The 27201-nt window shown below is 54.6% G+C and overlaps 3 protein-coding genes across 6 annotated transcripts; 2 read left to right on the forward strand and 1 right to left on the reverse strand.

Annotated features, from left to right (window-relative positions):
* Positions 1–8134: 8134 nt before the first annotated feature.
* On the forward strand, positions 8135–14896 carry SP6 (Sp6 transcription factor). Of its 2 annotated transcripts, XM_073235499.1 has the most exons (3): positions 8160–8290; positions 8496–9162; positions 11299–14896. In XM_073235499.1, the coding sequence occupies exon 3, from the start codon at positions 11357–11359 to the stop codon at positions 12485–12487; it is 1131 nt and encodes a 376-aa protein (XP_073091600.1). In that variant the 5' UTR covers positions 8160–8290; positions 8496–9162; positions 11299–11356; the 3' UTR covers positions 12488–14896. The 2 variants fall into 2 exon arrangements, with proteins under 2 accessions (XP_017514976.1, XP_073091600.1); XM_017659487.3 differs by lacking the exon at positions 8496–9162 and having other exon boundaries at positions 8135–8290.
* Positions 14897–17095: 2199 nt separating this feature from the next.
* Positions 17096–22015, forward strand: SCRN2 (secernin 2). Of its 2 annotated transcripts, XM_017659422.3 has the most exons (9): positions 17109–17288; positions 18176–18488; positions 18875–19048; positions 19319–19500; positions 20042–20241; positions 20689–20904; positions 21045–21210; positions 21307–21487; positions 21698–22015. In XM_017659422.3, the coding sequence occupies exons 3-9, from the start codon at positions 18875–18877 to the stop codon at positions 21854–21856; spliced, it is 1278 nt and encodes a 425-aa protein (XP_017514911.3). In that variant the 5' UTR covers positions 17109–17288; positions 18176–18488; the 3' UTR covers positions 21857–22015. The 2 variants fall into 2 exon arrangements, with proteins under 2 accessions (XP_036854963.1, XP_017514911.3); XM_036999068.2 differs by lacking the exon at positions 21307–21487 and having other exon boundaries at positions 17096–17288.
* A 504-nt stretch (positions 22016–22519) lies between these two features.
* LRRC46 (leucine rich repeat containing 46) lies at positions 22520–27187 on the reverse strand. Of its 2 annotated transcripts, none has more exons than XM_036999069.2 (8): positions 26810–27187; positions 26608–26713; positions 25208–25367; positions 24401–24447; positions 24053–24162; positions 23800–23869; positions 23343–23491; positions 22520–23010 (listed from the first exon to the last, which is right to left on the reverse strand). In XM_036999069.2, exons 1-8 carry the CDS (start codon positions 26817–26819, stop codon positions 22643–22645), a joined length of 1020 nt encoding a protein of 339 aa, XP_036854964.1. In that variant the 5' UTR covers positions 26820–27187; the 3' UTR covers positions 22520–22642. The 2 variants fall into 2 exon arrangements, with proteins under 2 accessions (XP_036854964.1, XP_017514924.1); XM_017659435.3 differs by having other exon boundaries at positions 25208–25316; positions 26810–27184.
* Between the last annotated feature and the right edge of the window lie 14 nt (positions 27188–27201).

The following is a 27201-nucleotide window of genomic DNA, read 5'->3' on the forward strand; positions in this document are numbered from 1 at the left end:
GTCCCCAACCCTCCCCTCTAATTCTTCTCTTATGGGATCCAGCAGAAGGTTCCCTGGGTGACCCTATCTGCAGGATGGTGGCAGTGCCCAGCAGGCTAGAACACAGGATGCTGGGCCTTTCAGGGAGCCTAGTCTGCCAGCCTGATCTTGGATTCCTGGCAGGGCACTGGGCATGGTTGGGGTGTGAAAGGAGAAGGGTCGGGGCATGCTTTGGGTGCAGCATTCCTGATGCCCACAAGGCAAATGCTGGGTAGCTGTGTAAAGAGATTCGTAGAGAACCATCCAACCTCTGGCCTGGCAGCCCCCTTTCCTTTGCAAAGGGTGCAGTTCACTCAAGTGCAATATATATTTATTGCACATTCAGTGCTGGTCACTGTACAAGATGATGGGTGATACAAAGATGAACAGAGAAAACTCCTATCTCTCAGGAGGCTCGTCAGCTGACACACACACAACTAATTGTATCACTCATCAGCGTTAAGCCCTCTACGGTTTAGGACTCTGGGAGCATAGAAAAGGGAAAGTTGGAGAACTGGAGAAGGCTTCATAGAGGAGGCAGGCATATGAGTTGGGCTTCAAAGGAGCAATAGAAGCTCACAGGCAGAGAAATGAGGAAAAACATTTCAGACAAGGAGCAGTATGGGTCCTAAAAGTGTGTGGACGATAAGGATGAAGTACAAGGCCCCCCCCCCCCATGCCTGGAACCTGGGGAGCAAGAAGAGGTGAGGCTGGAAAGGTAGGCTGAAGGGTATGGGCAGTCTCCTGTAGGTAATGGGGAACTGTTAAATGTTTTTGAACGGAGGCATAGCATGATCAGGATCCTGCCACCCGGGTAAGAATTTTAACTGCCTGTAGAGGGACAAAGGGGATTCTGCTTTTCCTGCCTCTGTTCTTCTCCATGGCTGCTGTCTAGCCAGCACCTCTCTCGGTGGCACCCAAACCCTGCATGTCCCAGACATCCCTCTGGTTCTTCCACCTCCATCACACAACAAGACCAGCACAGGGGTGGGGAGACACGGCAGTGAAGCTGGACTCACTTCCTTCATGGGCCTTTGGATTTCAAGGTCTCTGCTGTGTCTTCCCACCTGACCCAGGCTTCTGCCTCCACTGCTACCCTCCCCACTGGGGAGCTCGTGGAAGCTTTGATTCCAGGGAAATGTTTTCCTAATTCACTCAGCCATGGCTTATTCACCCCTTCTCAAAGAAAGGTGCTGCACTGCAGACTGTGTGGCATGAAAAAGACATGGCCCCTGACCTCCAGGAGCCTACCAACTATGAGGAAGATAAACAACTCCGAGGAAAGGGTGCGTGGCAGTAAGTACTAGGGAGGTCAGAGGAGCAAGCCAGTGATGGGGCTAAGAGACTTCACAGAGAATACGCCTTTGAGCCAGGAGCTCGAAGGATAATATGCTTTCCTGAGGCAGAGATGGGGTGGCAGGGGTAGAAATGGAGCAAAAGTTGGAAGGTTGAACGTATGTGGTGAACATCAAGTCTAGTGGGCTGGGCTGGCTGGAGTGCTTGTTCAAGGATCAGTGGAAGTGAACATTGTGACGATGATGGTGGCCAAGGAGGAGGGCCTTGAATGTCACCGCACTGGAGAGCCACTAGATGTGACTGAGATGAGTGCCAAGATGGAGCGGCCTTTTTAACATGATTAATCTGTTGCTGGTCTGCAGAACAATTTAGGTGGAGGAGACCTGAAAAATGATCCAGACAAGAAGTAATTCCTGTCACCAAGTTGGCACTCCCCTAGAATTTTCACAGACCAGCACACACTTCCAATGCATTCATTCATTCAACAAATATTTATTAAACACTTACTAGGTACCAGGCACCATTTTACACTAGTTGCTCATTGCCCCTCTCGCTTGCTAACTTTCAGAGGGGAAAACAAAGGTAAACCCCATAGCACCTGGGGGTCCTTAGCCAACCCTCCTCCTCCCCACCTAAGCTGATCTGTAGCTTCTGCCTTTGAAGCAGGTTTATGGAAAAATTAGAGACCTACATGCAAAGTGAGGATTGGGGGATAGCATGAGGGAGAAAAATTTGAGGGTGGGAGGGTGAGCAACTGGGGCACAGCATGCAGCTGGGGGGATGGGAAAAGCAGAACTGATAAAGCAAGTTGAGTGCAGAGGAGACCAGGGAATGTGGGGGAGGGAGACCGGGAAAGGATGAGGATGGAGAGAAGAGTAGGAGGCAGGCTTCTGGGTGAGGGTGGAGGCTGGGAGGGAGGGACAAAGGAGAGCCAGAGGAGAAGTAGAGTCTTAGCAGCTAGAGGCAGGTGAGGGGGGAGGTGGGGCCTGGGGGCCAGCGTGGAGGAAATGGGCCCAGGCACTGGAGGGGGAAGTCTGGGAGTCTGAACCTCTGAGAAGCCACCTGGAAGGTGCAGGCAGCCACAACATCAAACCTGGGACCTGAGGATTGGCTCTGGGAGCGACTGGAATTGGGGGTGGGGTGGCTCTAGGGGGTGCTGAGCTGGAGAGAAAGGCCTGAATCTACCACTGACCCTTCTGGGCCTTCTGCTTCCTCCAGTACCTCCCCCCTTTCCTCTGGGACCCCAGAGTCCCACTCCACGCAGCTCTAGGCCCCACGGCACCCACCCCTGGCTGTCTATTTCAGCTGTCCTGCCATTCGTGGTGGGAAAGCATGTTGTTCCAAGGTATAAATAGAGGAGGAAAGGTGGTCTTCTGCCAAATAAGGTCCAGATTAGAGCTCCCTTCCCCACAGACCAGCCGGAGTCTCCATTCATACACTGTTTACTGGTCCAGAGGTTGAGCAGGTGTGTGAGCCAGCAGGTCCAGGCCAGGCCAAGTCTTCTCCCTCTCCCAACTCCCTCCACACCAAGGTTCTCCCGCCTTTTGGACTGGACCTGCTACCTATGCATATGGAACCAATTGAAAGAATTTGTAGGCTCACCTTATAATTTATGCAAATGAACTCTGTAATTAACTATAATTTGGAGGCATCCTTTGGTATTTGAGACATTTATCCACAAGGAAATGCCCTAGTGATAATGCTCCTGTCTTAACATTATTTACTCCACCTGTGTGTTCCCCTGGGCTTGTTTCCCCCACTCACTCTGATTTTCTGGGCTGGAAGGTGGGAAGGGCCAGGGAAGCCCCTCCTGGAGCCTGCCTTAGCCCTGATGCCTGGGTTCCCCCAGGGAGCTGGGCAGCCCTGTCCTCTGGGACTGAAGGAAGGGGTGCAGTTCTGCCCCCTAAGATCCCCCTACTCTACCCTCTCCTGCCTGATGGGTGGCTTTCTGCCAAGCTTTTTAGCACTCTTAAGGACCTCAATGTTCTCTCTGAAACAGGGAGAGGAAGGATCTGTCAGGGCCTTTATCGGATAATTACTGAAAAGCTAATGAAGGGACTCCAGAGTCTAGAGATTTCTGGGGGCATAGGGGGAGGAGCAGGGCAAGAGTTCAGGATGAAGTCCCTGACTCACCCTGTGGGAGACAGACTGGGTGGGGGAGGGGGTGTGCCAGCCTTGGGTCACGGGGTTCTGTGTGTGTAGAGGGGGTGCTCAGCAGCTCCTGGCCTCAGCACCCAGGGCATTGGGCTATGGGGTGTGTGTCATGAAGAGTCTCCAGGCCACTCTCGTGCATGCGTGGGTCAGGATCCCTAGCCTCAGAGAGCTTTGGGGGACCCGTCTTACTCTGTTTCATCTGTCTCCTTCCTGCTGTTTTGTCCCTCTCTGCTCCAGGACCTGCTCCTGTTAGCCAGCACGCTTAACCTCACAATCACCCTAAAATTAAGTTCATGTACATAGTTGGGGATGTGGGGGCTCCACCAAAAATTACCTCCAGTCCCCTTCTCCCTTACCAGACCACATTCCCAGCCTCTCCACTCTCCTGGAGTCCCGGGGTTCCTGAACAGTCTATTAAAGTTCTTGGCTGGGCTTTGCCTGTGGTCTTAGGTGATCTCTTGCCCTTCTCAAGCGGCCCCAGGGAGAGGTCTTCCCTTCCCATTTGACAGTGGGAGATCCCAGATCCTCATTGCTATTAGGTCACATTGGATCCTCCTGGGGTTCCAAGTTGGGAAGTGTCTGAAATGGGGATGAGGAAAGGAAGAAGGAGGCAGGAGCTTCGTCAGAGGCAGGAGAGATGGGCAGGAGCAGCCCCGCATCGCTGGCAGGGAGCTCTGCAGGGATGGACTGACCTGAAGGGGTGTGGGGGTCAAGTCTTAAAAGTGGCACTTCTTTCTTTCCTATGGAGGAAACCTCAAAAGGAGGGGGAGGAATTTGGAGGCTCCCAGCCACCCCAGCTCTCTTCCCTGGTGATGCTCTTTCATCTCCTCCATCCTGTAGGGATCATTTTGTCCCTCTCCCACTGCCTGTGTAACCTCAGGGGAGGGAAGGAAGTCCAGCTTCTCTGCCCCTCACCCCCAGCTGTCTTTTCCAGCTGAAATCCCCTTTCCTGGCAGACCTCAGAGACCCAGATCTCACCCCCTACTACTCCCTCCAGAGAGCTGGGGCCACTGTTTCCTGGATTATCCTAAAAGCTTCCGAGGCCATTAGGACTTGGCTGCATCCCTGCCTGTGTCTCTCACCTTCCCTTCTGGCTCTGACTGTCACCTCCTTTAAAAGTCTAGCTCTCCCATCACCCCCACTTGCCCCTCACTGTGGCTGCCAGCTCTGGGCTCCACAGACTGGAAGAGGGACTATTTCTCTGTCCATGTGAGGAGACAAGAGGCTCAGGCCTCCATTCCAAAGTGGGGAATCACTAAGAAGGGTTTGGAAGGCTTGATTCTCTCTGAATTGGGGAGGCAGGATGAGAGAGAGAGATCTTGGAGGCTCTATATAGAAAACCAAAGAGGATTCCTTGGGGGTTTTTGGACTGGGCTGGTCTGAGATCTGGGAGAGAAACAGATTTACCAGTTAACAGATGACTGGTGACTTCATTCCAGGAAGTACAGATACACAGGGCACATGTAAGTTCAGCATGACAGAGCCCCTGCAGAAGTCGTGAGGGACAGACCACTGTACATGTCCTTGGGGAACTCCCTTTCTGGAGTAGCCAGCATCACTACATGTTGAGAACAGACACCCCACATTCAAGCCCCAAAGATACACACTGGCACAATGTGCACACACATTTGCAGATACATATACACCCCAACATACAGATGTCCTATCCTCAGCTAGGATCATCTTTCAGACTGAAAACAGATGTGGATGAGAGTGGTATCTGGATTTATAGTAGAATTAGTGTCTAGTGAGTGTAGCGCTTCACCCTAGGAAGACCCTCAGTGAGTGTTTGCTGAACAAGTAATGGACAAATGAAAGAAAAACATTTGGCCTCAGCCCTGGACTCTGTCCAGTGTCTCAGGAACCTGGGAAAGCAGGTGGGACAGGAAAGGGGGAATGGATTTGTATCCAGGGTCACCAGCTTGCAGCCTGGTTGTGGGGATGTGGAGCAGAGAAGCAGAGCAAGCAACAAGGAAAGCAGGAATTAGGAAGCCTGGGGTTCTGGTCCCTGCTTTGCATATCACTGTCTATGACTTTGAGCTGCTTGCCTCCCTGTTCTGGGGTTCTGTTTCCCTACCAGTAAAATGAAGGCTTGCACTAGCCCATTTTTAAGGGGTGGCCAGCTTTAGTATTTTCAGAGCCATCTCCACAGGACAATTGAAGTTGAAAGGGACCACAGATATAGCTGTGACTTGTCCCAGCAATCTGAGGTGGGACCAGTTTGTCCTATTAAAGCAGGATCAGGATAACTTTGATCTACGGGTCATTTAAGAACACTGTCCCCTCCACCTTCAGGATCTAGGGGAGCCAGATTCCCAGGGCCATCATCACTGTCATTATAAGACTGGATGGAATAGCAGGGCTTTGGAGCCTGACAGATCTGGACCTGGTTTCCTTCTGTGTTTCTTAATTACTCTGTAAACTTGGGTAGGTCATTTAATTCCTTTGATCCTTGGGGGAATTTTTCTACTTTGCTGCATGCTCATGAGAATTAGAGATATTGGGATATAGTGGCTGTTCAATAAATAAATGCTGGTTTTGATGAAAATGGAGACTAATGAGGGTGCTCCTAGCACAGAATGGATTGCTGACTGTAAGTGAGGTATGAAAATAAGAGAGGTGGCAGGAATGGGAGGTGGACACCTGTAGCAAAGTCTGCCTATTTATCCCTTTGGGGGAATGAGGGAGAGGAGCAGAAATGGCCCTGACACCAGGCAGATCTCAGTTTGGTGGGAGATGTGGTAGGCAGTGTTGTTCAGTCTTGAGGTGAGATAAGAATACTGGGCGGTGGTGATCTTGGCAGTCATGTCAGCATCAGACCAGGCACACTGTTCAGTAGGAAAATATTTATTTAGCAAGTGGGAAATGGAAAGGGCTGGAATCAGAGGACAGCAAGGAGAGGGGATCTAGAAAGAAGATAGTGCCCTGAGTCAGAGGCAGAAACCAGAATGGCTGAGTTTTCTGAGACAAATGCTTTACAGGTGGATTTCATGCTGAGGAGCCACAGGTAGATGGAGGGTCTTTGCTCCTAGGAATGCCAGGTGGCTGCAGGTTAGGGTGGAGTCGGATAGGGTCAAAGGGGGCCTGGGTTGAAAGTGGGGTGGAATGTCCACCATCCAAGGGCTGGATCCCTCTCTGGGTTGCTTTCCAGGGAAAGATGGAAGGAACCAAGAAGATAAGACAATCTGGTGTCTAAATAAATGGGAGAGAGTACTCACTCCCCAACTCAGAGTCAGGTGTCTGTGCATTAGCTTCTGAAATAGCCAGAGGCCAGAAGGATGCAGGAAGGTAGAGGCAGAGAATGCCTATTGGTCCAATCAGATTTAATCCAAGAACTTGAGTCACAGGATCCCCTAACTCTGTTCCGGATGTGGCTGTGAACCGGGATGCAAACCTAAATAGCTAAGATTTGCAGACTGAGTGAATGGAGATAAAACCATGTCAATAGAGGGGGTTGTAGATGTAACCATGGCCATAAAGATCCACAGCAGTTCTTGAGAAGATGCATTTCAGGGGCCTGAGTGTCTGGAAGAAGGAAATTAGACTGACCACAAAGTACAACCCTGACATCTGGGAGGTACCTCTAGGCTTCCCAGGCACCTGTCCTTTACCCAGCGGAGTGGCTGCTCTAACTGCATTTCACGGAGAAGGCAACTGAAGCTCATAGCAGCCTGACCCGCCAGATCAGCTTAGCAAATATAGGGCTGGGGCTAGAATTTAGGTCCACCAACTTCTAGTCAAAAGATCTTTGTGAAGATAACTTAATCCCACAAACACCTGCGGAGAATCCACTTATTTAATAATTATAACAAAAACACGGTATCTTCTCTTTATTGTGAGCTTACCAGTGGCCTCACGTGGCTAAGTATTTTAGATACATCAGTTCCTACAAGCCCCAGGACACCCTCTGGACTTTACTCAGGTTGTTCAAATGAGGAAACTTCAGTGTTACAAGAGAGAGGATGCACAGATGAATGTGTGGAAAACCACACACACACAACATTGATTATCAAGTGGCTTGTGGATTCAGTTTAGCCGCTTTGTAGTCGCACTTCGAGTATGTCCCAAACGGAAATTCAGGACGGTGGAATCTCAGCTGTAGAGGCGAGATTGAATCAGTTTGAATTCCGGTCCGACTGTGCAAAATGGACGGTAAAGACAAAAACGAAATTTAAAAAGCCGATGGCAAAGCTCATAGGGACAGCCAACCAGCACAATGAAAAAAAATGTTGAAATTGATCAGAATTGCCCCGCAAGAAAGGGGTCATTTCGGGAGGTTAATGCGGTGGTTAGAGGTGGCACAGACCGGGAAGGGAACATCAGACACTCGGACACACAGGCCCGCCGGGCGGGAAGGAGGGGAGAACCCCGCTACCCACCCGGACTCGGCCTCTCGACCAACTCGGATCTTGAGAGAAGTTTTTAGGAGGGTGCTGCAAACGCCCTGCAATTTTGCCAGCATGTTGCACTGTGTACGTGCACTTGTTTTTCTTAAAGGAATCCCAGACGCTTCTCCAAAATTAGATCCTTGAGTGTAGACATTTAGGTGACAATCGGGAAGCAGTGATGGCAAGGGGTCGCTCAATTATATCCAGAGCCGTTCAGGCGCCTGTCCCCACTTTCGGGGTTGGGTGCGGGATGCGAGGGTGGAAGGGCGTAGGCTGAGCACCTCCGCCACGAGAGGAGCGTGTATTTGAGAGGCGGACTCAGGAGGCGCTGGGTTTGCTGCTCAAAGGGAGATGCGAATGAAAACTGAGGGAGCCTGGGAGACGAGTGGCGGCAGCAGAGATGAGCAAGTTGGGGCGCAGGGGGAAGAGAGGAGGTAACCCAAAAAAGTGATCGGAGAGGGGGAATTGGAAAGCTAGAACGAAAAGGACGGCGGAGGGTGGTGGTGGTGGAGAGAAGCTGCGGAGGGAATGGTGAAGCGAGACGGCAGCAACACAAATTTCTCACGGCTTAGGGCGGGGGTTGGGGGGTAGCCCGGACGCATACTTAGCGCTCAGTCCTTTTTCCTCCTTTCCTCTCAGTTCCGGGACAGCGCTGCCCACGTCGGGGCTGGTGGGTCAAGGGCCAGAGGCCAGCCGCTCCCGAAGGGTGGCTCTCTACCACCTCCGGGGCCGCCCCCTCCTGCATTCCCTCAGGGTCTGAGTCCGCGTCCCCCAGCAGACCCGCCAGCTCCAGGGCAGTTTTCCAGCCGGTGGGCGGGTTTCAGAGCGCGCTAAACGCTCGTCAGGCGGACTGAAGGGGCCAGGGAGGGACGAGGCAGGGGGCGGGACGAGACCTAGTTAACGACCCCTCCCCGACTCTCCCCCCACCGCCCCCTCTCCGCCGCCGGGAAGGCTCTGTCCCGTCCCGCCAAGCCCGCAAGGGTTAAAGGCGGCCGCAGGTGAGGTGGGCGGGGCCGCAGATTCGGGGAAAAAGGAGCGCAGGGCAGTGGATGAAGGCAGAGCGCGGGGTGAGTCACGGGCGGAGCTGGCCTCGCTCGCTCGCTCGCCGGCTCCCGCCCATCCCCGGCCCTCCCGCCGGCTCTCTCCGCCCCCCCTCTGCCGCCCGCCGCGGGGTCTGGTCGCATCCCCAGCTCGCCCTCAGCTCCCGCCCCTCGCTGCTGGGGAGCCCGCCGGCGCTCTGGGCCGCGGAGCGCCCGTCCGTAGCGCGCTAGCCCGCCGTGCCGGAGAGCCCGAGCGCAGCATCGAGGTAGGAGCCCGGGTCGGGGCGGCAAGGGGTGCGCGCCTCGAACGCGCCACAGCCTCGGTCTTGGGGGGAGGTGGCCCTGAAGGATCTGAGGGGCTTAGAGCCCTGGCCGAGTGAAAACTGGGCGGACGGGAGAGACTGGAGGGACCGAGGAGACTGGAAACTGGGGAAACTGGCGCGACTGGGACAACCGGAGGACTGGAACCTTGAGGACTGGGAGTATGGAAGTCCTGACCACCCGAGCGCCGGTGATCCCGGAGAGGCAGCCGGCGGAAGGAAGGAGGAGGGGGTCTTCACCGCCTTCCCGCGTTGGGGAGCGGGGAAGCTGGGAGTGAGCGCCCTGCAGTCTCCCCTACCGAAACCGTGCTGGCAGGCCTTTGCAGCCCAGGACTGGGCTTCCTGGCCCTCCATCGGGAGAGGCCAGTCTGAAGCCTGGGTCGTTAGCCTTCCCACCCTCTAGACCCTGGGGGCAGTTCCCAGGTGCCGAAAGCTATTAGGGTCCCAGGCCTCACTGCTCCCGCCAGCCCCTTCTGGGCTGCCCCGCCTGGGCCTGAGGCTCCATTCCTGCTGCTTCACCCTGTTCCATTTCTTGTGGTGAGGCAGCAGGAGCCTGAGTAGGCGCCCCAGTCCCCCTCTCCCTCCCTCTCCCAGACTACCAGGGCCACCTCCCTAGTCCCAGAGGCAGAAGGTGGTAGGGACAGCTGAGCCCTGCTGTGGAAAGAAGTTCCTGCCCTAAACTACTGCACCTCCTTCCACACCATCAGAGAAGGTCCAGGCACACCAATGCCACACCTGAGGCACCCATGCTCCCAGGCCTTAGAGTGAGAAGGGGTAGACCTGCAAGTCAGATATGTGGTCAATAAAGAGGTGGGGGTCTTTAGGTTCCCAATGGTTTAGGGAAAGAATAACAGACTGAGTCAAGAGACCTGGTTCACAGAGGTTCATACAATACATATTTGTTGACTGAATGAATAAATGAATGTTCAAGTTACTTCTCCAAACACTACCTGGGTTTCCTCTTTTTTAGAATAAGAGGGTTGACCTGAAGCAGTGGTTTTCAACACTGGGCTGCATATTTGAATCACCTGGGAAGCTCCTAAAACTGATCCATGTCTAGAATGCACCCCTCTATATAATCTCTTTGGGTAATTCTTCTTAATTTCCATGATTCTGGCTTTTCCTATTGCCCCTTGCTACCCCAACTCTGACCCTGCGCTCCTTAGGGAGGGTGGCAATTTTACCTTCCTGAACTTGCTGGTAAGCTTTTCTCTGGCTGACCCCCTTCTCTGGGGAAGCCAACCTCTTGAAGCTTCACATCTGGGTCTCCCCTAGATTGGAGGAGAAAATGGGTAGCAGCCAGAGAGCTGGCTAGCACTGGTGCAGGGCAGGGAAGAGGGCTTAGCTTTCTCTGGTAGGGAAAAGTACCCTCCCCCCCAAACTGGCCATGCAGCTGCACCCCAGGGAGGTGAAGTCCCTCCCTGATGGAAGGGGGTCGGGGAAGTCATGGGAGTGGATTTGGTGGGGCTGAGGCAACCTGGCCAGGCAGGGAGCTGGTGTGGGGCAGTGAAATGCTCATCCACTGAGTATGCCTCGGGGATGGAATGAGGGCTCCTCTGCTATCTCAGAACCTGCTTTGGTAAGTCGGGCCACCTCAAGCTTTGGGTTTTAGAAACAGACCACTTCACTGTGCACATCATCTGTGTGCTGATTTAAACTGGAGAAGCTGAGATGAGTCTAGATCCTCCATTTGGGCTGGCAGGAGTTCTGTAGGGGAGAAATACCATTGCTTCTTGCACAGGCCTGGGCAGCTGGTGTGGGCATGGTTTTAGCACTATACTACAGGTATATTCAACCTACCAGCCTGGGACCAGTCCAAATGGAGGGTGAGCTGGGACCTATAGTAGGGATCATCAAGGAAAAGGTAGACTTCCATCATCCTCTGCTCTTGGCCAAGAACCTCACACCTTCAACCCTTCCTAGCACTCTCAAATTCTCTTATTCTGATCTTTAGTCCCCACCCAGAGGTGTGTTCCTCTTTAACTCCTGGGGGCCAGAGAGGAGCCCTTTGCAGGGAGGGGATCTGGTTTAGGATGGAAAGTACCCTGGTTACTTTCTTCACTTCTTCTTTGCGTCCTTTAGGTCCCACCTGAGGTGCCCCTGACTGTCCTTGATCCCCACCCCATCCCGGATCCCGGCAATGCTAACCGCTGTCTGTGGCTCTCTGGGCAGCCAGCACCCGGACGCGCCTCACGCCTCCCCGCCGCGTCTTGATCTACAACCTCTCCAAACATACCAGGGCCACACGAGCCCGGAGGCCGGGGACTACCCCTCCCCGCTGCAGCCTGGAGAGCTGCAAAGCCTCCCGCTGGGCCCCGAGGTGGACTTCACACAGGGCTATGAGCTACCTGGGGCCTCCTCTCGGGTAACCTGTGAGGACCTGGAAAGCGACAGTCCCTTGGCCCCAGGACCCTTTTCCAAGCTCCTGCAGCCGGACATGTCACACCATTATGAATCGTGGTTCCGGCCGACTCACCCAGGCACCGAGGATGGCTCGTGGTGGGACCTTCATCCGGGCACCAGCTGGATGGATCTCCAGCACACTCAGGGCGCGCTGACCTCAACTGGCCACCCCGGGGCTCTTCAGGCTGGCTTGGGGGGCTACATCGGAGACCACCAGCTTTGTGCCCCGCCGCCGCACCCACACCCGCACCACCTCCTTCCAGCCGCCGGAGGGCAGCACCTCCTAGGGCCTCCCGACGGGGCTAAGGCCTTGGAAGCAGCCGCCCCGGAGTCGCAGGGGCTGGATTCCAGTCTGGATGGGGCAGCCCGGCCCAAAGGCTCCCGGCGGTCAGTGCCCCGAAGCTCAGGCCAGACCGCGTGCCGCTGTCCTAACTGTCTGGAGGCCGAACGACTGGGGGCTCCGTGCGGGCCCGATGGGGGCAAGAAGAAGCATTTGCACAATTGCCACATCCCGGGATGCGGGAAAGCCTACGCCAAGACGTCCCACCTGAAAGCGCACCTGCGTTGGCACAGCGGCGACCGTCCCTTCGTGTGCAACTGGCTTTTCTGCGGCAAGAGATTCACGCGCTCAGACGAGCTGCAGCGCCACCTCCAGACCCACACCGGCACCAAGAAGTTCCCTTGTGCAGTCTGCAGCCGTGTCTTCATGCGCAGCGACCACCTGGCCAAACACATGAAAACCCACGAGGGCGCCAAAGAGGAGGCTTCTGGGGCACCCACGGGCGAGGGCAAGGCCAGTGGAGCGGTTGAGTCCCCAGCGGGGAAAGGCAAGCGGGAGGCCGAGGGCAGCGCGGCCCCCTCCAACTGAGCTCCTGGGGTACCGCCTCCCCGCTGGCCTCCCCTGGAGGCATCACAAGAGGGTCCCCTGGCTTAATGCCCTTGGGGGGCGGCTTGAGTAACAGGAGAATGTGGTTATTTATTGAAAGGGGGAAAAGTGGTGCGGGGCCAGGGGGACAGGGCGCTAGGGGTTTTTAGTCTCGGTGGCTGGACGGGACCCGTTAGACTGGCTGGGCCGGGAGGAACTGCACATGGCCCTCTGTTCTACCCTTCCTCACTGTCCGCTCACGCCCCTGGGCTGGGGGCTAGGGCGGGGTACCCCTATCGCGGCAGGTGGGGGGAGGGGACCAGCGGGAGGAGACGTTGCCCCCTTGGAACACAGAGGAGTGGGGCAGCCCCAGGCGCTGAGGGTAGCTGTCTGGACACGTCCTTAGCTCTTGGGAACCGGGACATAAAAGCTGCGGCCCAGATCTCTTTCATCTGCCGTATAGTGCTTTTACCCCTAGTGTTTTTGGAGAGAGCTGAGATGGGGTATGGGAAATTGAGGGTCCCTCTAATGGAGGGTCTCTCTCTGGCTGGGAAATAACTCCTTTAATGCACCTCCTTATTAACCCTCCCAGACAGTCTGATGGAGCCATGAAGGAAGAAGGGTAGAAGGCCAGAATCCAGATAACTTCCTAGCCAGAACTGTGGGGTGGAGGAGAGAACTAGATTGGGGGGTGGGGAGGGAAGCAGGGGGATCAAGGACATCCCCTTTCTAAAATGAGAGAAAGGGAACTAAGCCCTTCCCTCTCTGACTTGGTTTTAGTCTTGGCCTTTATAAAAAATACCTTAATATAAAATACCTTTATAAAAAAAACCCTTGGTCTTTATAAAAAATAAATAGTTCAGCAGTCCACATTCCCCATCTGTTACTGATGTAGGTTTTCAAGGAAGCCAGAAGACTCTGATCTAGAATAGATGTGGCCCCCTCATTCTAGGTCCTCCTTCATTTGTCTTCCTCTCAACGATGGAAGGAAGAGGGTTACCTTGTTGCTTGGGGCTAGGTAGGGGTATCCCAGCAGAGGGATCTCCAGCAGCTCCCGCTCAGAGTGGAGGACTCTGCCCCTAACTGGCCATCGCCTGGTCACCCAGAAGCTAAGCCTCACCCTTTCTTTAGCAGGACCCTTCCCTTTCCCTGCTGCAGGCTTGGCCCCTCCTGCAGAATGTGTCAGGGGCTCCTTCCTCCCATCCAGCCTATGGGGAAGGAGGGCTCCCTTCCATATGAAGGAGTTGTTCTCCCACTGGAAGGGGTCTGCCTACTGAGGTGATGTCCAGGAAGCTGTCCCTGTTCCCTTTAGATGCTAGAAATACATCCTGCTTGTGATCCTGGAGTGGGGAGGGGCGAAGCCCAGCAGGGGCGAGCCAGGCAAAGGAGAGGAAGCTGATGGGGGAAGGGTCTGGAGCTGGTGGGCTTTCCCAGGCTCAAGGTGAGGCAGTAAGAATCCCACTGGCTTGGCTTCTGTTCCCCCCCCCCCCCCCCCCGCTGCTCTATCTCCACCCAGTAACCTATGTGAGGATTAGTTGTGTATTGATTTTTAAGTTATAAGCAAAAGGTATTTTATTTAATATTAGGGCATGTGTGTGTGTGCACGCTGTGTGTACTCGTGTGTGTGTGTGTGTGTGTTTCTCTACTGAGCCTGGGGTCTCTAGCCAGGGAGACCCCACCTTGTTCACCCCTGTCCAGGGTCCTGTGGCCTAGGCCCGTAGCCTCTCTTCCTCCCTTGGGGTCGCTGGAGCCCAGTCCAAGGACTAGGAGCTTTATGGGAAGTGGGGCTGGGATCTGGGTGGGAACATGGGTTTGTGTAGAAGAGAGCCCTTCTTAAAAGGGACAGGGTGACTCTCTGAGGGACTTATGAGCAGGCCTGGGGTAGTTTAAGAAGTAATGTTCTTTCTTTATGCTCCCTCTTTTCCCTACCTCCTGCTAACCCAATCAGAGGTCCCTTTCCTTGCTGAGAGGGTTGAGGACAGGAGAGAGTTGGCAGTGCCTGCGGGTTGCCTGGTGAGGGGGAAAAGGGGTGGGCATCGTGGGTGTGGGATGCCTTTCTCCTCCACCCATTGAAACCAGTCACCCTCTCCCTGTGCCACCAGGGCAGCCTTTTCCAGTGACCATTCTAAGGAGAACTCCCAAATTGGTGTTGGGGGTGGGGGTGGCACACAGATGTTCCTCCCATAGTGGCTGGGGCTCTCAGGTGTGTGGGTGAGGGGTTTGGGTAGGTTTTCTTCTGCTCCCCTCCTTATAGATCTAGGTTGCTTGGCTGTCTGCCCCCTTTAGGCAGCCCCCTAGAGGAGAAATGTAGGAATTTTTTTTCTTTAACTGCTGTGAACCCACTTTGAAGGGGAGGAGGAAGAGGAAGAAACTGCCTGTGTTTTTTATGCCATAATAAAGTCATCAACTACATCATTGGTTCATTTGTCTTCCAGCTCTGGTTTCCTTCTTGACTCAGTGTCCCTCAGCAGTGAGGACCCGGAGGGCTATGGGGCAGGGTGGACACTTCCTTTGATCTTTGATCCTGCAGCCCCAGGCAGCCTCATCTCCCTTTGTTTGGGGCAGAACTGAGCTGATTGAAGGGTCTGATCCTGCCCCTGAGGTGGTTGGTGCTGAAGGAGAGAGGAGCTCCCTGGGGGTTGATGGTTGGGCTGACTGTCCCTCCCTGGTCATCACCTGTGGAGATGAGAAGATTCTAGATATTTCCTTCCTCCTCCACATGCAAGTCCCCTGCCTCCCCTCCCCTGCCAAGAATCTGGTTCCCTGCCTTCCCAGAGATGGCTAGCCTCTTGGCAATCTCACCCCACTCCCATGGGGGTGTGCCTGTCAGTCTGTCCCTCTGGCTGTGAGTGAGGTGGGGGTGATCGACAGCCATTTCTTCACCCAGGATGATCCCTATCAGGGACAAGGCGATGAAAGGCAGCCAAGATATCTGATGGGCTCCCACCCAGCTGGAAAGTATGAAGGCAAGCTCCTACTGCAACTCCCAGCTGTAGGCCTGCTGCAGTTACACAACCCCAGTGTGCACAAAACGTTCCCTCACTGGACCCACCGGGTGCCCTCGGATATGCAGCAATACCCATCTGTATACACTCTCCCAACCTGCCCAATGCCTGGTAAGCAGTTGGTGTCTCATTCGTGTCAAATGAGTTAAAACCTCATGACTCCAGAGCTCCGAGGCTAGGAAGGATCAGTTTTTGGCTTCAAGAGGGCAAGGTATTGTATTCTTTCCTCCTCCCATCCTACATTTTGGCTAAAATTATCTTCCCCCACTCAACTCCTAACCCGCTTCTCAGGGCCAAATCTGGTACTCAGATTGACTCATTCATCACTATTTTTTAGAAGAGTTTGGGGTCACAAAGTTTAAAGCCACCTAGGGATGGGGGCATCAGAATGATTTAGGGGTTACAAAGGAAACCAGACTGGTTTGGGGGGACCATTTGTTTCCACCTGCTCCTGGATTTAGAAGCCTGGGAGGAGGGACAGGCATGTGTTTCCATGACCTCATGTCCTCCCCACTCCTTGGGGCACCTCTTGTTTTCCTGCTTCTGAGGGAGTTAGACCCCAGGAACCTGGCAAGTCCTCTCCTCCTTTCCCCTCTTGCTGCCCCCAGGGACAGGAGGGCAGCTGTGGGGCTGGCTGGGCCTGTCTGGGCAGGGCTGAGGCTACCTCTCCTCCCCTCCTCCCCCACCCCCCGCAGCTCCTCCTGCTGACCTGCATTCTTAGCGGGGGCCTTTGGTGGGGCCCTGACGCTTGCTCGCTTGCTTACCCTGGCAGCAATGCAGCCTGGCTGGCCTGGCCCCCATGATGGAGCCCAAGGCCACCTCTGACCCCTCAGTTCTGGGCTCCCAGCAGCAGGATCCTGGAGGGGCAGGGAGGGCGGGAAATCAGAACATCTGAGCTGACCCTCTGGGCAACCTCTCTGAGCAGCCACCTCCTCTCCTGGGAAGTGGGAGTGGAATCCCTCTAGGGTGGGTGAGTGAAATCAGCAATGGGAAAGTGACAGAGGAGCAGGCAGCCTGGGAACTGAACTGCCCTGGGGCTGCGCTGCTACCTCGCCACTTCTCTGGCCTGTTCCTGCCCCACAGCGGCAGCTGGGGAAGCACAGGAGTGAGCCAGTTTTGCCACAGGCCCAGTGGGTGCTCCTGTCTGCCAGCATGCAGCCTTGACGTGTGTTTCTGGAATGACATCCAGTGGCAACTTCACAACCCCTCCCCACATTGCATCAGAAGCAGCCTTCATCTTCCTATTAATGCTAGTGAGGCTGACTGCTCAGCATGCGAGCACTGTAGGTTTGAAAGAATCTCAGGAACCAAAACGTCTAGGTATTCTTACCAGATAGAGAGCATCTTAGAATCACCCATGGAATTCTTCAAGATACCCCGATTCCCTGATTCACTCCCCAACACCCCACTGAGTTATGCCCCTTGCTAGTGTTTTAGAATGATGCTTGTGAAACTTCACCTCTAGGGGTCTTTTTAACGTGCAGATTCTGATTCAGTAGGTTCAAGGTGAGGCCCAAGATTCGGCATTTTTAATACATTTCCAGATGATGTTGATGCAGACAGGCCATGGATACTTTGAATAGAAGGGTATTAAAGTATTGTGTTGTGCAGTGGGAGTCATGTGGTTGAAAAATAATCCTGCCCCACCCCACCTGTGGTTGAGAACCACAGATCTAGTGCAACACCTTTATTTTGCCACTGGAGAAAGTGAGGCCCTTGCAGGTAAAGAGACCCTGCTTGAAGAGACCCTGCAGATCCGTAGCAGGAGCGAGATGAGATGCCAGTCTGCAGAATTCAAGGTAACTTGCTGTCCCCTACCTGCAGCCCAGCCCAGGTCATTCTCTACAAATGGCAGTCCCCTTTCTGAAAGTGAAATCCATCTCCCTGGAGACAGCTTCCTCTTGGGAATCAGCCTTGACTACCTAGAGGCAATTAGGAAATATCTCAGATTTCAGATCCCCCAACAGCCTTATCTGGCACACCTGCCTGCAGCCTGCCTCCTGGGGGAGCCTGAGCCTCTGTCTTCATTCCCATCCCAGGAGTGACCACAAACTGGGAAACTGTGGCCAAGGCTCTGAGCAGCAGCCCTGATTGGTTGGCAGGGTGGGGGAAGTAGATAGATAATTTGCAGTGTCTCCCTTCTCCCACATTCCTGGAGGGCTCCAGAGAGCAAAAAGGATGCAAGATGCTTTTGCTTAAATGCTGGTTATGGAGACAGTTGAGAGAAAAATGACCCAGGAAGCAGAAACATTGGGTATTGGAGTCCATCTCCACACCAATATGTGCCCCTTTGGCTAAGACTTTGCCTTTGCTGTTTCAGTTTCACTATATGTAAAGGCACCGAAACTTTAGACTAGACATTTTCGATTTTTCTTTCAAAGCTATTTTTCCTGAGTTTGAGCACTGTGGGATCAAATTGGCCTTTTGAGGGTCAGATGGATTTTAAGCATAAGTGCCTTTAAAAAAAAATGCGTTAACTTAAGTTATCCCTACACCTCCTGGCCTGTGACCACTCATTGATTTGCCGGGGTTTGTGGGGGTGGGGAGAAGCACAGCGTGGGATCGTGCCTTTGGAATTCAAGCCGGGATACAAAAAGCTAAGGTCCTTCCTTAATCTTCAGCTGTCCCAGAAGTGCCCGCTCTCTAACAAATCAACCCGGTTTTTCTTTCTACCCTTTTCACGTAGGGTCCTAAGCCCGGCTTCAGCTCCCTATAGTGACCCCACGGGAGGTGCCCACGGATTCGTAGCATTTTAGAGCCTGAAAGCGGCGCCGAGGAAGAGCAGGGGTTCTGGCAAAACTCTTTTGAGGGCCGCTGCATTGCAAGAAGTGGTGCTGGCGCGCGCCCTGGTGGAATACTGCGGAACTGCAGGTGCTCGGTTCCGGCTCCGCCCCCTGAGACCAAAGCCTTCCAGGTCACCTGGGAGCCTTCGCCCAATGGGACGGATGTGACCCCAGGAGGAGGTGGTGGCGTTCGGGACTCAGCTGAGGATCTTGAAGGTGTGACGGGCTTACAGTATTGGGGAAGCGAGAAAGTGTGGACAGAAGAGGGGCGTGGGACTCTTGGAGAGGGTTAGGGTAGCGAGGGAGATGGTCCCGCAACTGCATGGAAAGGCCAGGGCTCCCCTTAGGGCAGGGCCCTCTGGAACTTGAGGTCTGCCCTGGCCTGCTGACTCCCAAGCTTGTAGCTTGGGGGAAGAGTGGGTGCCATCGCTGCGCAAGTCGCGAACATCGAGTGTGAGATGCTGAGAGTCCAGAACCTAAAGGCAGTGTCTGCCCTGAGTGTCTGTTTGCATGTGTTGGGAGAGGGGTCCCCTAAGAGGTCTAGCCAGGGTGGTGGAGAGGTGGCGGCTAATAAGTACACACTCATCCCCATCTCTGCCCAGATGGCATCGGAGAGCCCGGACATCCCACGTTCCTGCGACTGCTTTGTCTCAGTGCCCCCAGCCTCAGCCATCCCAGCTGTGATCTTTGCCAAGAACTCAGACCGGCCCCGGGATGAGGTGCAGGAGGTGGTGTTTGTACCAGCAGGCACTCATGTCCCTGGGAGCCAGCTCCAGGTGGGTTAGGCCTTGTAGGGTGCTGGGAGGTGTGGCAGATCTAGGCAGTTGTTAAGACCTTCCTCCTCGCTCCCCAATCTGAGAAGCCACCAGAGTGGGTGGAAAGAGTAGCTTCCAGTCTACCCACCTGGAACTGGCCTATTATTTGACTTCAGTTTCCTCATCTGTGAAATGGGAATAATAAGATCTTCCTCAAAGGGCTGTGTAAGGTGATTGGCACAGTGCCCTCACCGTGTAGGTGTCTCTCCCTTTCTCCTCCCTTACCTTCAGTGTACCTACATTGAAGTGGAACAGGTGTCAAAGACCCATGCTGTAATCCTGAGCCGCCCTTCTTGGTTGTGGGGGGCCGAGATGGGCGCCAACGAGCATGGTGTCTGCATTGGCAATGAGGCGGTGTGGACCAAGGAGCCAGTCGGGGAGGGGGAAGCCCTGCTGGGCATGGATCTACTCAGGTGCGCACCCTGCCCTCCCTCGTTTCCTCAATGCACCCGATGTTGGGCTGAGCACTGACTTCCCCTCAGCCTGGTTCGCAAGGGCCTCCCTTTCTGCCCACATTGCCATGACCAGGGAGGCTGCGCCTGCCACCCACTGTCCTGGCTCCATCCCGTGGTTGGCAAGGAGACCCCGGATGTGGCCCAGTAATAGGGCACTGATTTTTTTTTTTTTCCAAAAGAAAAAATTTTTTTTCACACGAAATCTAATGTAGAGTCCTACTTTATAAAACCAATAAAAGCAGAGCAACTCAGATTGAAGAGCAGCTTGGGGGATTCAGGGCACTTCTCTCTCTCAGACTATGTTTCAGGCCTTTCCATGAAACCCTCAGAGCATAGCTTGAAAACATTGACCTAACTGCTTCATACAACCAATGTGGGCAGGTTTTTGGCTTGACTTTGGCCTGTCACCAAACCTTTCTGGGCTTCTGTCCACTGGAGCTTCTGCTACCAGCCACCAACACCCCATTGCCCTTCTGTTCCCTGGACCTCTCTGTGCCAGGCTGGCTTTAGAACGGGGCAGCTCAGCCCAGGAGGCCCTGCACGTGATCACAGGCTTGCTGGAGCGCTACGGGCAGGGGGGCAGCTGCCGGGAGGACCCCACGCCGTTCTGCTACCACAACACTTTCCTGCTGGCTGACCGGACTGAGGCGTGGGTGCTGGAGACGGCAGGGAGGCTGTGGGCCGCACAGAGGATCCAGGGTGAGGCCCAGCCCTGGGGCTTGCCCCTAGAGGTGTTGCCTCTTGCCAGCTTTGGGAGAGGGTGGGAAAGATGGTGGGGGCAGGGAAGGCCTGATCCAGGTGCAAACTTCTCGGTGACAGGGACGTCCAAGGAGATGACAAATGAACCCACTGGGGAACTTCCCTCCCCCTTGATTTGGTTAAGTCCTCTTGTGCTCCAACCTGCCACTTCCTCTGGGGAGCCTTTCTGGATTGCCTGGTAGTCCGGTTTCCCCCTTACATGCAAGCAGGTGCCTCTTCATCACACTCATCACAGTTGCAAACTCACGCTTCTGTGATCATTTTGCACCCTCAACCCCCACCAAAGGGCAGGTCTGTTCTCCTCACCATCATGTTCTTGCACCTAGCCGAGTGTCTGGCCCAGAATAAGTGCTTAATGATAAGTGAGCAATCCTGTCTCCTCCACAGAGGGGGCCCGCAATATCTCCAACCAGCTGAGCATTGGCACAGACATCTCGGCTGAACACTCGGAGCTTCGGACCCATGCCCTGGCCCAGGGCTGGTGGGATGGGCAGGGCCCTTTTGACTTCACGCGGGCCTTCTCCCTGACCCAGCAGCCCGTGCGTATGGAGGCCGCCAAGGCCCGCTTCCACGCTGGGCGGGAGCTGCTGCGGCAAGAGCAAGGTCAGTGGGTGGGCGGGGCTGGGGCCAGGAGGGCCACGGCACTGCTAGCCTCTCTCCCCTCCCATCGCTCTGGGGGTTTTGTTCTGAGGCTGGAGGTTGCCCTACTGCCCTGGGGCCCCTCACCCTGTCCTCCTTGGCAGGGGGCATCACGGCAGAGGTGATGATGGGCATCCTCAGGAACAAGGAGAGTGGCATCTGTATGGACTCTGGAGGCTTCTGCACTACGGCCAGCATGGTGTCCGTCCTGCCCCGAGATCCCACACAGCCCTGTGTCCACTTCTTCACAGCTACCCCAGACCCCTCCAGGTCAGAGGAACTAGGGCAGGAAGCCTGGGGAGACTGTGCCAGGCAGGGGAGTGGCGAGATGTGACAGCACTTGGTCCTTCCTTCGTGTCCCATTAGGTCAGTGTTCAAACCTTTCATCTTTGGGGTGAGGGCTTCGCAGGCCCCCCAGGTGCTCTCCCCTACTTTTGGAGCCCAGGACCCAGTCCGGACCCTGCCCCGGTTCCAGACTCAGGTAGATCGCCAGCACACCCTCTACCGTGGACACCAAGCGGCCCTGGGGCTGATGGAGAGTGAGCAGGTAACCCCTAGGGAGTAGGGGCTACCCCTGGGGGATGACTCACCTCCCCCAGCCCCAACCGGGACTCTGGAAATATGAGGGGACCTGGGAGTGGAGGAGAGACTCCAGAGCTGGGGAAAGGAGTCTCTCCCTCTTAAGCCAGCTGCCCAGGACAATGTCAGCGGCTCTGTACTTCCTATGCCTGCGACTCATCTCTGCCTTTCCCGGCAGGATCAGGGGCAGCAGCTCAGACAGAAGCAGTGCCGTCTGGAGCAAGAAGGCCTCGACGCTGTACGGGGGCTGCTAGCCGGGGAGTGGGCCCCCTCCCCCCAGGAGCTGGGCAGCCTCTTCCAGGCCTTTGTGGAGAGGGAGAGCTGGGTGTATCCCTGAGCACCCTAGCTCCTCCTGGGTGGGACTGGGTTGCAGGGGGCTGGGGGTAGGCGTAGGACCCCTGGGGTAACAGGATCTCAGCAACTCCTTCACACCCCTCAGCCTTGTTCTCAGTGGCCAACTCAGCCTTTGCCTTAATAAATGTGATTTCCTCGTTCAGTGAACTTGATCCAGGTCCAGGGGTTGGGAGAGCCACGTGAGGGCAAAGGGCAGCTCTAAGCTGCCTGTGGGGCCTCTGGCAGCCCTGCTGACCTGGGTGATGGGGACTAGACAGTGCAGATGCTAGAGGGGACCTGTGAGGAGAGGAGGCAGCCCCTTCAGGAGTGTGTGTGTGTGCATGAAAGGTCATGTTTGGCACAGTAGGTGGCTACTCTGGGGAGAATGAGAATCATGGGTTTTGGCCCTCGGCTTGAAGCTGACAAGGGCACTCCGTAGGTGCAGTGAGATGTGCCCACTGTGAGATGGCCTGTTCCACAAGGGCTGCCTGCCTCCTGCCCACTCAGGAGCCAGGAAGCCAGGTGGGACCTGAGAAGGTGTGCCATCCTTTGGGTAGTTTCTGAAAGATCAGAAATGTGTTCTTTAGAATCAGGTTGTGTTTCTGCCACTGTTTGTTCCCAGTGCCTTCATGACTGCTTCCTGAGAGGCCCCTAGGTGACACAAAAGGCCTGGAGACACTTTATTGGGGATAGGCTCCTGCCGCAGGTGAGGGCTCTGAGAAGGGGGGCCCTCTCCTTGCCCTTCACCATTCCCTGGGCCTGGGGCTTTGGTGATGGGCTGAGTTGCACTTCATTTCTTGATTCTTTTGGTCACAGTTTTGGTTGTGCTGGGGGCCTTAGCCAGAGAGTCCTTGGGGGCTGCGGCCGCTCTGGCCCTACCCCTTGCCTGGACAGCGCTCTGCTGGCCTCTGGAAACCAGAGGGCACAGTTTCTTGGTGGCAGGGGAGGCTTGTGGCAAGGAGGTGGGTTTGGGGGGTGCCTCCTTCCCTTCCCTGGGCGTGACAGGACTACTGTCCTCAGTCGTGGGTGCCCCAGGGAGCTGGGGGAGGTCAGTGAGGATGGGCTGTGTCTCCATCCTCAGAAGGTGCTCGGTTAGGGCTGCCCGCTGCCTGTGTTCCTTGTGCAGGCTCATCTCCTGCTCAAGCTCCTTGAGGAAGCCTATGAGGGGCCGGGAGGGTGGCTGGTGGCTGGAGCCCCCAGCTCAGCAGGAGCATCCCTGGGCTGAGGGAGAAGTTCTCTGGCTGACTGTCTGAGCAGACTACCCCCTGCCATCCCTGACAGGGAGAAGCCTAAAGCCGGGGCGGGGAGGATGAGTGGCCTGCACGCCCAGGCTAGTATCTGGCTCTGGCTGCATCTCCTCCTCCTGCCCAGAGGCTGATCTGGGCCTGGGACCACCTCCCCAGACACTAGTGCCATCTAAGCTTCCCCTAGACCCCACAGGGTAAGGCTGAGCTCTGGGTAGATTGCAAGCCTTGGAAAGTGGGGGTCACCTCGCTCTGAGCAGAATGGGCCACTCAGCTCTGGGAACTCGTCATCCTCACTGCCTGAGGCTTGATCCACCTCATCTGAAGCCCAGCGCTCTAATATAGGCTGTCCGTCCAGGTCCAGGAGCAGGGGCAGGGCTTCTGTTACCAGCTCCCTGAAGGGCAGAAAGAAAAGAGGCTTTCAGGAGAAGGCTCCTGGGTGTGGTGACTGGGAGGATGTGCAGACACAAGCCACAGCAACCACACCGGGAGGGTGGTGTTCAGGAGCTGAGAGATGGGTCTGTGGTCCGCCCCAAAGACCTAAAGGTTGGCTCCATGTGGGGTTATGGGGCTGTAAGGGAAAAAGGGGCTGACCTAAGCTGGGGTGGTGGTGGAGAAGGTGCCACATACAATGATCCCAGCTTTACAGGCTGAGACAGAGCCCAGGTTCACCCCTTTCCTCCCACCCTCCATTCCTCCTCACCTGTAGCCATCCTGCTTGGTATAGCTGTTTCCAATCAGATTAAGGATGAGAAGGCTCTGGGGGAACTCATCTGCGCACACCAGAGAGAGGGGGAATGGGATTCTCACGTCTACCTTCCGGCCCAAAGCCACTGCCCCTCTGCACAGCTTCCTGGCTCCTGAAGGGTACGCCTCCAGAGCAAGCCCAGGGAGTTAGGCAGAGAGAGGGCCCCACTCAGGGCTTATTCCTTGAGCCATGGCAAGGATCTTCCTACCCAGCTTCAGTGTTTCTATCAGGTTCTCAGAAAGGTCCAGAAACTGGAGGTGTGGGAGGTCACGGAGGTTCTCCACCTGCCTGATTTGGTTTCCTGCCAGAGATAGGAAGCTGCAGGAGAAGAAAGAGGTGCAGAGACAGCTGACTCAGAGCAGCTGGCAAAAAGCAGGAGGGCACCAGGCAGCTGGATGACAAGTGGGGACACATGGCCTTCTGGGATGAGAGAAGCAGAGCTAGATTTGCTGAGTCCTCAGTTGACAAGAAGCTAGGCTTGGAGAGGTCTGAACGAGTTCACTGGGGTGTTCCCACGTCATGCCCCCTCCCCGGCCTGAGTCTTGGCACCAAATACCGTAAGGAGGGAATGCAGGCCAGGTTCTCAATTCGCTGGATCTTATTCTGCAGGAAGAAACCAAGGTCAGGGAACCAAGCTGAGGTCAGCTGGGTGGGGGACCTTTAAAGGGACAAAGCCCCAATCCCATGATCTCCCCACTCATTGACTGGTTGTCACCACCTTAGGATACTTTGCTTCCTCTAGGTGGATGGTTAAGGGTGTAAACTAGGGGGCTGGGCAAACTTGATTAAAGTATACCCTGCTCACCCCACAACCAAAGAGTGATCTGGAAATCAGAAGACCAAGGGGCCACTCATAGGGAAATGGAGAAGGCCTTGGTGTTGGCTTGCAGGCACAGAGAAACAATGAACATAGATTGCTTTGTAATGTTTATGCGGGGAAAGGTTGGAGGAGCTGGGTATATTCAACCCGAGGAAAGCTGAAGAGGAGCTGACCACCACCACCAAGCAGCCTTCAAGGCTCTGAAGAATGCAGAGGAATCTTCTTGATTCCTTCTTCCTTTTCTTCAAAACAGGAAATGGGCTGGAGCTATATAACATGAAAGATTCAGAGTAGACACCAACAACTTTTGGACCAAGAGGGACAAAAAAAACAAGATTCAAGAGTATGTTCAGGATCTCTCTTGGCAAGATTGAGCTTCCAGTTCAGGAGAATCACCGAATCACCTGGGAATGGTTGCAGTGAAGGTCTGCCTGCCTGAACACCAGGGAATGGACAAGATGACCTGACTGGCTCTTTTCAGATTAGACAGATTGGTCCACAGGGAGGGAGGATGGGGAGGAAGGGCAGTGGGGAAGAGGTTACCGCTTGCAGATAGAGGCTGTGAAGATTCTGGAGGCCTTCTAGGTTCCCAATAGTGGTAATCCCCTCCCGGTCCAGGCGAATAGTCTGCAGTTCAGCAAGAGTGTGAAACCTGGGAGAATGGTCAGCAGGGTGGTGTAACAGAGTGCCACTTCTCTGGTCTCTTAGCAGGAAAGATGGGAAAGGGAGGAAAGGTGTTTCAAGGAGGGGTGATGATCAGATGTCAGGAACACCTTGATTAATGAGATGGTGTCCAGATCATGACACTGGGTTGACCTGGAGACATGCATCTCTGTTGGTGGCACTGGGGAGAATCAGAGTAAGAGAGGAGTAAGGCCTTTGGACTAGAAAACTGGGTGATGGCAGTTTATGGTTCCTGGAGAGACTCAGAAGCAAAGGAAGCCTTCCTCGGGGTAGTTTGGATGGTGGAAGCAGGGGCTTGGATAGAGATGAGGCAATCTGCAGGAAGATCCTTCCTTGCCTCCCTTTGAAGTGGTCCTTGGAGGGAAAACCACTTGTTCCATCCACCCATTCATTAGTTCCACAACATTTACTGAGTGCCCACTAGAAATAAATGTGTCCCTGCCCATCACTATTAGGGAAGTAGGCCAAGCATCTAGGACAAGTGGATGACAGCAGCAAGTGCAAGGGACTAAGGGAACACATGGGCTGTACACTGAGTCCAGAGTTTGGGGGCCAGGGAATGCTTCCTAGAGGATCTGACATACGAGTAGGGGGTAGCCAGGAGGGTAAGGAGGGGATGAGGAGAAGGCATTTCAAGCATAAGGAATATGTGTTGATCTAGCCTATCTCAAAACTTTCATGTGCCTATGAATCCCTTGGGGGTCTTGATAAAATGCAGACTGATTCAGTAGGTCTGGGATGGGCCTGAATTCTTCATTTCTAACATGCTTTCAGGAGATAGTGCTACCGCTCCCCAACCCCAGAACCACTCTGAGTTGTAAGGTGCTAAGGAAAATTTCACACTTGTGGAGAGTGGCAAGAAATAAGGCTGAAGAGGTAGAGAAGTCAACTCATGCTAAGGTGTTTGGGTTTTATTCTAGAGGTACTAGGGAGCCAAGAAAGTTTCCATCAGAGAGTGCCAGATCTTCTTTGTTATTTAAAAGGATCACTTTGGCAAAGGTGTGGGAAGCCAGGACTGGGGGCAGGGAGACTGACTAGGAGTTTGTTGAGAGGTGATGACAGCCTTATTCAAGACAGTTGAGGGGGGCATGGTGAAAAGGAAAGAATGATTTTTAAGGGGAGAAAATCAACTGTACACTATCACAGATTGGATGTGTGGAGTAAGTAAAGAGAGGGATAAAGATGAGTTGACAAGTCAGTACAGTTCAAGGGACTATGTTCCAGACTTCCAGCACCGCTTTCCTTCCAGGTACACTCACATTTTCTCTGACAGACACTCATCCTCAGGGAAGGCCAAGTTCCGCTTAGTGATAAGGGCTTCGGTAATGCACACAACCCCTTCCTCTGGACTCTGGGCAAGCTTGGCTGTGAGAAGATATGCCCAATTGTTAAATTACTTTATTCTTGGAGGCCTGCCTCTACCACTAATCAACTGTTCTACCCACGATCCCTCGTCCTTACCTCCAGGCATGATCTAAAGGCGGCAGTCTTGGGGCGGGACTGGAACAAGGAGCAGGAGAGCAGTTTGGACAGCCCAGTCCCTGGGGATGGCGGAACCCAGAATGTTATGAGAGAGAAGCTCAGAGACTTGGTGGACAAGGGTTGATTCTGAGCAAATTATTGAGGTAGGGTAGAAGACCAAAGTAAATTGGGGTGGAGGGTCTGGAGTTTGACCGGTGTAAAGGGGATTTGCTGGCTGCAATCTGGGGGTTTGTGGGTAGAGGGCGGTGCATGTGGAAGAGAAATTTCGATTCCTGGAAAGGCCAGCGTCGTTGCTAGGAGACAGGACGCCAGGAAAGGCGTCCGGAGGGCGGGTTCGCAGGTGCCCGGCTCAGCGCATGCGGACTACTGCT

This window comes from Manis javanica, chromosome 4 (assembly GCF_040802235.1).
Source record: "Manis javanica isolate MJ-LG chromosome 4, MJ_LKY, whole genome shotgun sequence".
NCBI classification, from domain to species: Eukaryota; Metazoa; Chordata; class Mammalia; order Pholidota; family Manidae; genus Manis; species Manis javanica.

Excerpts from the sequence above, each read along its gene's own strand:
- SP6 (XM_017659487.3), top strand. The coding sequence starts at position 11,357 with ATGCTAACCGCTGTCTGTGGCTCTCTGGGCAGCCAGCACCCGGACGCG.
- SCRN2 (XM_017659422.3), top strand. The coding sequence starts at position 18,875 with ATGGCATCGGAGAGCCCGGACATCCCACGTTCCTGCGACTGCTTTGTC. Across the intron at positions 21,211-21,306 it reads GCTACCCCAGACCCCTCCAG|GTCAGTGTTCAAACCTTTCA; the intron begins GTCAGAGGAACT and ends GTGTCCCATTAG. Across the intron at positions 21,488-21,697 it reads GGCTGATGGAGAGTGAGCAG|GATCAGGGGCAGCAGCTCAG; the intron begins GTAACCCCTAGG and ends CTTTCCCGGCAG.
- LRRC46 (XM_036999069.2), bottom strand. Across the intron at positions 24,448-25,207 it reads ACAGCCTCTATCTGCAAGCG|AATAAGATCCAGCGAATTGA; the intron begins GTAACCTCTTCC and ends TTCTTCCTGCAG. Across the intron at positions 24,163-24,400 it reads GCCTGCATTCCCTCCTTACG|CTTCCTATCTCTGGCAGGAA; the intron begins GTATTTGGTGCC and ends CTTCTCCTGCAG.